Source organism: Triturus cristatus, chromosome 4_1 (genome assembly GCF_964204655.1).
Source record: "Triturus cristatus chromosome 4_1, aTriCri1.1, whole genome shotgun sequence".
NCBI lineage: Eukaryota > Metazoa > Chordata > Amphibia > Caudata > Salamandridae > Triturus > Triturus cristatus.
Genome location: NC_140585.1, coordinates 1,236,906,759 through 1,236,913,756, shown reverse-complemented (window position 1 = coordinate 1,236,913,756; position 6,998 = coordinate 1,236,906,759). Strand labels below are relative to the sequence as shown.

The following is a 6,998-nucleotide window of genomic DNA, read 5'->3' as shown; positions in this document are numbered from 1 at the left end:
GCCAATGGTCGTTCTGGGAGATTGTTTTTTTAATGCAAAGTGGTGGGGGTGGCCCACCCAAGCATCGGTCCAAACCCACAAACAGACAAATAGGACAACATTCTCTCTACCCCTCCTGGGGGCACACAGAAAGCGATTACCTTGAATCTGCCCCTGAGGGGGGCAGAAAGTCCACTAGACACCAGGGAGTGTTTTTGGAGGCGGATGTTCCAAAGGTATTTCTGCCCCAGAGGTCCTTACCTTCCATTTGTCTCACCCCTGGGGACAGGAAGCCCACTAGATACCAGGGAGAGTTGTCTATCGCTGTCAGGAGTGGGGCAGCCTTTCCAAAAGTCAGGGTGAGCCCCCCAGTCCCTAAAATGACCCTTACAGTCTTTCTGTCCCCCCAAGGGCCTGATAATCTGCCCTACTGGGGGGGAGGGCAAAAAGCCCACTAGACACCAGGGATTATTTTTATAATGAAAAGTAGAGGGCCAAATCCCTACCTCAAAAAATATGCCAATGGTCTTTCGGCCTCACCCCCATCCTGGGGGCAGAGAGGAGGTCCTTGCCTACAGTCTGCAGCACCATCAGGTCATCAGGCTGAGTACCCACCCCAAAATGCCCCCGTCTTTCTGCCCCAAAAGGCAGATAGGAGGTCTTTACCTTTGATCTGCCCTGCAGAGAGCAGTAAGCCTACTAGACAGGAGGGTTTTTCTTATGAGTAAAAGGGGGGGGGGGTCGCCAAGACATTATGCAAGGTCCCACCCCTGAAATAGCTCCAACAGTCTTTCAAGCCCCACTGGGTGGCAAATAGGTCTTTACTGCCATATGGCCCCTGGGTGGGGGAGTGAAAGTCTCACCAGGGAGTATTTCTGTGCCTTATAAAAAGGGGTTGGAGGGTGCTTAATCAAAATCTGCCCAAAGGGTCAGACTAGGGGCTAAGGAGTGATGTGTGGACGAGTCACCACCACTCCCTATTTTATTTTTGGGTGATCTTCCCCTGGTATCTAGTGCCCTTTCTGTCCCCTGGGGGCATATTTTGGGTAAATCGCCTCAATCTACCCCCAGGGTAACAAAAAGCCTGATGCACCTATTCTGGGATGGGAGCAGGGTGTGCTGTCTGGAAGAGCTGCCACCCCCACCCCTTTTTATTTTTGGGCCTATTTTTCCCTGGTATCCAATGGCCTTTCTGTTCCCCAGGGGCATATTTTTGGTAAACACCCGCAATGCTAGGGACACTGAAAGACTGAAGCACCTATACTGAGACAGGAGCACAGTGTGATGCCTGGGTGAGCCGCAACCACACCTTTTTTGGCCCAAGAAGAAAAGGGTACGGGGGGCTCACCCAGGCATCATGACGTGCTCCCACCCCAAAATAAGTGCACAAGTCTTTATGCTCCCACAGGTTGGTGGATTGAGGTTGTTTATCTAAAATTTCCCGGGGGGACAGAAGTGCCACTAGACACAGGGAAAAATAGGCCTAAAAATGTGGGTGGCTGGCTCACCTAGGCATCGTACCATGCTCCCACCCCAGAACAGGTGCACCAGTCTTTCTAGCACCTGGGGGTGGATTTAGGATGTTTACCCAAAAATTGCCAATGGGTGACAGAAAGACCACTTCACACCAGGGATTTCAACATGCCACCAAAACAAACAAAAGGCTTGGGTGACATACTCTAGAACTGAGCCAAAAAGCCTACCCCATTATGTGCAATAGTCTTTCTGACCCTATGAGGACTGCAGTATCACCACCCCTGTGGCAAGAGGAGAAATTTTAATTCTTTTAGATTTTTTTTTTACATATGGCTGGCAGAGTAGGGCTAGTTCCCGATATTGTCCTACTTCTATGATGAAAAGCTGCATCTTTCAGGCTCGGGTCAGCTGCCAACTGGGGAAACATACAAATCCAGGCATTTCTGCAAACTAGACACCTGGGCCAGTCCACGATTGTGTGCCTCCAGTGGATCCTATTACATTTTCTTACCCTCAATGCCGAGCAATTCTCAATGATGACTAAAACCACACATTTCCCTTGCAATTCTGTGCGGTAAACTTCTGGAAACCACAGGGATCTGCAAAATTCCTACCACCCAGCATTCCCCCACATGTCCCAATAAAAATGCTACCTCACTTGTGTGGCAGGGTCTAGCGCCTGTGATACAGAAGGCCCTAAACCGCAATGTGGAGAAATCAGCAATAGGGGTAGCCTTGGTGTTTGGGCTCAAAATACCTACCAAAGCCAGACATTTCTGAAAACTTGACAACCTGAAAAATCCAGGAGGGTGTGCCTCACGTGGATCCCACAATATGTTATCACCCACAATGATGTGCACATCTCAAACTTTCTGTAACATCACACATTTCCCTTGCATTTCTGTGACTTAAATTTCCAGAAACCACAGAGATCTAGAAAATTCCTACCACTCAACGTCCACTACTTGTCCTGATAAAAATGTTACCCCAGTTGGTGAGCCCCGCTGGACTCCCATTGAGCTTGGTTTGATACGTGACCGTCGCAGTCACAAGGCCCAGCCATACAAGTGAGGAATATTTTTTACTGGAACAAGTGGGGGAACTTGGGGTGGTAAGAATTGTGTGGATTCCTAGTGATTCCTAAAGTTTATATTACAGAAATGCAAGGACAATGCACAATTTCAGGGAAAGTTTGAGGTTTGCAAGGTACTGTGGGTGAGAAAACTTTGTGGGATCCATGCGAGGCACACCACCCTGGACTCCCCTGGTTGTCTAGTTTTCAGAAATGTCTGGCTTTGGTAGATTTTTCAGGGTGGCCGCTGGGCCCTGATCCATTTTTATTGGGAGACTTGGGGGAAAGTAGAATAGTAGAAAAATTGCTATTACCAATTGTATTTCTCTGCATTTCTGCCATCCAAATATAAGACAGTGTTTGAGAAAGAAGACATTTGAACAAATTCCCTGTGAATCACATGGTAGAATGGGTACTCCCAAATTTAGAGATGTACAAATAACCACTGCTCCTAAACTCCTTATCTGATGTCCATTTCAGTAAGACATAGGTTTGCTTGGTACTCATATTTCATTCTTTATATTTTACCATCTGAATTGTCCTATACCTGGTACACAATGAAAAACCATTCTAAGGTGCAGCTCAGTTGCTGGCTCTTGGGGGATCTACACAAATGACTCCTTGCTGCATTCAGAATATTGCCAACTTTTCGGAAATCTATAGCTTTCTGGGATCACTCATGGGTTTCACAGCAGTTTCTACCACAAGTTGAAAGTAGGTTGAAAGTACAAAAATTAGGAAAAATAAGCTACCTCTTTAAAAAATGCCACAGTTGTGCTAAAAATATAGTATGTTCCTGGAAGCTGGGAAGATGGTGACTTTAGCACAGCAAACTTTTAAATAATGCCATTGTTACTTTTTGCGGAACACTTTTTGTTCCTATTTTTCCCCAACCCCCCAAAATGTAATCAGGTTTTGCCTATTTTAATAATCCTCTCCATGGGCATTCACAAACCCCGGGTTCCTTTAGAATCCCCAGGCTGTTGGAAAAAAAGAACGCAAATTTGGCGTGGATGCCTTATGTGGAAAAAGGTTATGGAGGCCTAAGAGCGAACTGCCCCATATAGCCAAACCAGGGCTTCTCATTCTTAATGGAAAAGGCCCAGCTACGAAATGGTTGAAGTAGGTGGCCTGGCAGATGATATGCAGCCTCTGCCGTAACATATTTGACACCTGGGCTGCTTAGGTCTAAATGATGCACAGCGAGTTTGGAAAAAGTACATAGGAATCTTCTTAAAAAATATATATGGAGAAGATACAAAAGAGACAAGAAAAGCCCTTATTTAAGTGCTCTTTTAGCCAATTTAGCTTCTTGTCGATCAAAGAAAGTTGCAGCTCCATCTACCTCTGCCGTTTGTGTATATTAAACTAACCAAAGGGTGTAAATTCACGCATGTCTTTTCTGGCCTGTTCCATGGACACACAATTTTGAGCTACTGAAAAAGTATTGGGAGTTGTCTGAAAGACAGGAGCATGCAGAATTTACATAATCTAGGGTAAAATAAACAATGGTTTAAGCTTTGTGTTTTATATCCCAGAAATAGTGATATATTTTGTTAGATGGGCCAAGCAGTGGTACTCTTGAGATCTCACCAAGGATACATCATTATGTTTAAAGTTAAGGATTTCTTTTCAGATTTTTGCTCACACTTAACGCTGTTTGCACGGGGTTCCAGTTTTTATAAATGAAATCACTTTAATCTAATCCCTCTGGTTGAAACCTTTTCCCAGTGGGCATCATCTTCATCATTTTTAGGTTGAGCCTGGGCAGCGCATGCGCTTCTCTGTGACGCATGCAGTATTGAGGAATGGAATAAATGCTCCCCCCATTTCCCGCCCATCTTTTCAATTGGCGTCTTTTACAGTCCTTTCAAAATCGTTGCTTTTCATTCGTGAATAGGCTTACTAGTCCCTCCTTGGTACCACCTTGTCTGCATTTGCAGCATCCCATAATGACTGCACTTTTTACTTGTGGTCTTACACGGTCTGCTTAATCTAGTCGGTGAGCACTATTTTCTTTAATGGTCTTCCCCTATTCCACCCACGATGTCGCCGCCCGCTTTTACATTGTTGTTATTAATGTATTTATTTTTTGATTTGCAGCACGGTTCCCTTTTACTTTAGAAGCCGCGCTTCTTTTTTTAAAAATTTTAATTTACAGCGCGGTCCGCTTTCACTTTATTGGCCGAACTTCTTTATTTATTTAACTTAAACCACAATCCGCTTTCACTTTAGCGGCCGTGCTTCCCTTCTTAATTAATTTGCAGTGCGTTCCGCTTTCACTTTAGCGGCCGCGCTCCTCTATTTAATTAATTTGCAGCGCGGTCCACTTTCACTTTAGCGTCTGTGCTACAGAAACGTTCTTTCTTTCGTTTTTTTAAGTGAAGCGCTCCATACTGCACTTTCACTTTAATGCTGGCTGCGCCGCTTTCTTTAGCCGCTGCTCACTGTAACCTGAATACAGTGAGCAGCATCAAAAGAAAGGAGCGCTGCCACTATGAAAGTGGTCTCACATTTGCGCGAGTTTGAGCTATCGGCATTAGAAATGACAATGACTTTTATATATGTGTTGCTTTTGAAAACACATGAATAAAGGCATTGTTATTTACAATGCCAATAGCTTAAACTCACACAAATGTGAGACCTATTACATTGAAAATGCTTGTTTAATGCCTCAATATTACGATAAAAGTTTTAGACCGGAATTGTAAGGTATGACAGGAGTCTGCTATATATAAACCAAGAGGGCCAATATATTTGGAGTGATTTATCATCCTAATGTTGTGTTTGTTTAGGGTTGTAATTGGATGCATACTTGTTTTAGCTATGCCCATAGTTGGAATAACCCTGTAAAGTTAACATAGCTAGGGGATATCAAGTGCTGGGTACAAAAGGGGCAAAGAGCAGCAGTTGTCCATGGAAGACAAGAAGCTTCTTCCTTTTGCATACTCATAGTCATCCTGCCAAGTCATCTAGGAAATCATAGGCATCTGGATCGAGTGGCACCCCTTCACCGGACAGGAGCTGGTGGAGATGATCTGGTGTTGCTTTCTTTTTTTCCTTGTTTTTCCATGCCTTGAGCATTGAGAAACTCTTCATCACAAGATTGTTTTGATTGTCTTCCTCAATCTGTTCCAGCTTGTTGTTTTCAATCCCCAGGACTTCAATGCCGATCTGTTTCCAACTCTTCCCCAAACGCCTGGCTAGGCACATCAGCTGCTGGTCAGTGACGAGTTTGTCACACCCTGGAGAAAGAAAAGTGTGAGAGATATGTGATTAGATGGGAATCAAAACTGTTGCCTTCTATTCTTACTTATTCAGTTTGATGCAACTTCATGTCACTTGCTACTCAACCTTGTTTATTTTGAGTTACACTGCAGTTAGTATCTGTTCCATGTGCAGTGGTAGCTCATCCTCCATAGGGAACGCTGGGGCACCGAACATCTAAAATAGCCTGCCAAACTGTGCAATTAAGTGCTTGACGTATTATAGACCTTCCATGAACACAAACAATCTAATGAACTAATTTTTTACAAGTAAAGCTGCAATAACACGTTGACAGAGCAAGAGGGCTCCACTGTTTGTATTGTGCATGTGTCAGGCGGTGGTTGTACCACAGGACTCTCACTTTCACAAATCAGTGACATGCTGCACTAGCCTCCACACTGCAGCAAGTCAGCTTATGTCAGTCAGGTTGAGCTTGTCCGTCATACACCTTTAAGCCCAATAAGAAGCAAGGATAAAGTAAAAGGCACAGCCTTGAGTTCTTTCCTTGTTTCTGATAAGGAGAAAGCTCGTGGACCTGGCTCTTTTGCAGTTTGTTGGAGCTGAAAGTTGGGAAATGTGGGTATTTGAGTTGCAGAGCAAAGTGTATGTTTTTGAACTATCCCAGGTGGGGTTTGTTTGCAGCAGCTTCGGCCTCCTGTGTACATGAGTGCATACCGTGTGTGTGTGCCTGCATGGGTGCACCATTGTGCGTAAGCCTATGTGAATGAGTGTGTTTGTATGCACGAGGACACTAGCCCCTGCAGTTATTATTTATTTACCTACTTTTACCAATTAAGCAGTGGCTGGCAGGACATGCAGAAAGGAAGCTTCTATATCAATGCACAGAATTAAACATGTCAAACATAATAAAAATACCTCCGTGAGGCTGCCATGAGCTGATTTGGACAGATGTAGCAGAATGACTTAGAAACACTCAGATTATGAGAAGTGCCAGTGTTATATCCTGATAATGTTAATACAATGCCATTCTACCACAAGTGGAATGTTAAGGTGATGATGCTGTCAGAATGTTGGGGATCTGTCAGAGAAGTCACAGTTGGCTGAGCTGCCTGCTGGCTGCTCCTGGTGGGGTCTTACTCTGGTCTTGTACTGGTCTCCCTCTGGACCTGTACTGATCCTCATCTGGTCCTGTTCTTATCTACCTGTGATCTTGTACCATCTACTAATAAACCTCCTTAAATCA

General features: G+C 44.4%; 1 protein-coding gene across 1 annotated transcript in view; it reads right to left on the bottom strand.

Moving 5' to 3' along the window:
- Positions 1–3,018: 3,018 nt before the first annotated feature.
- Positions 3,019–6,998, bottom strand: part of LOC146856489 (uncharacterized) — a 126,271-nt gene continuing 122,291 nt past the window's right edge. The window contains exon 4 of the mRNA XM_085654648.1: positions 3,019–5,772. Coding sequence (XP_085510774.1) covers positions 5,483–5,772 — 290 coding nt within the window. The 3' untranslated portion in view covers positions 3,019–5,482. The remainder of the gene's footprint in view (positions 5,773–6,998) is intronic.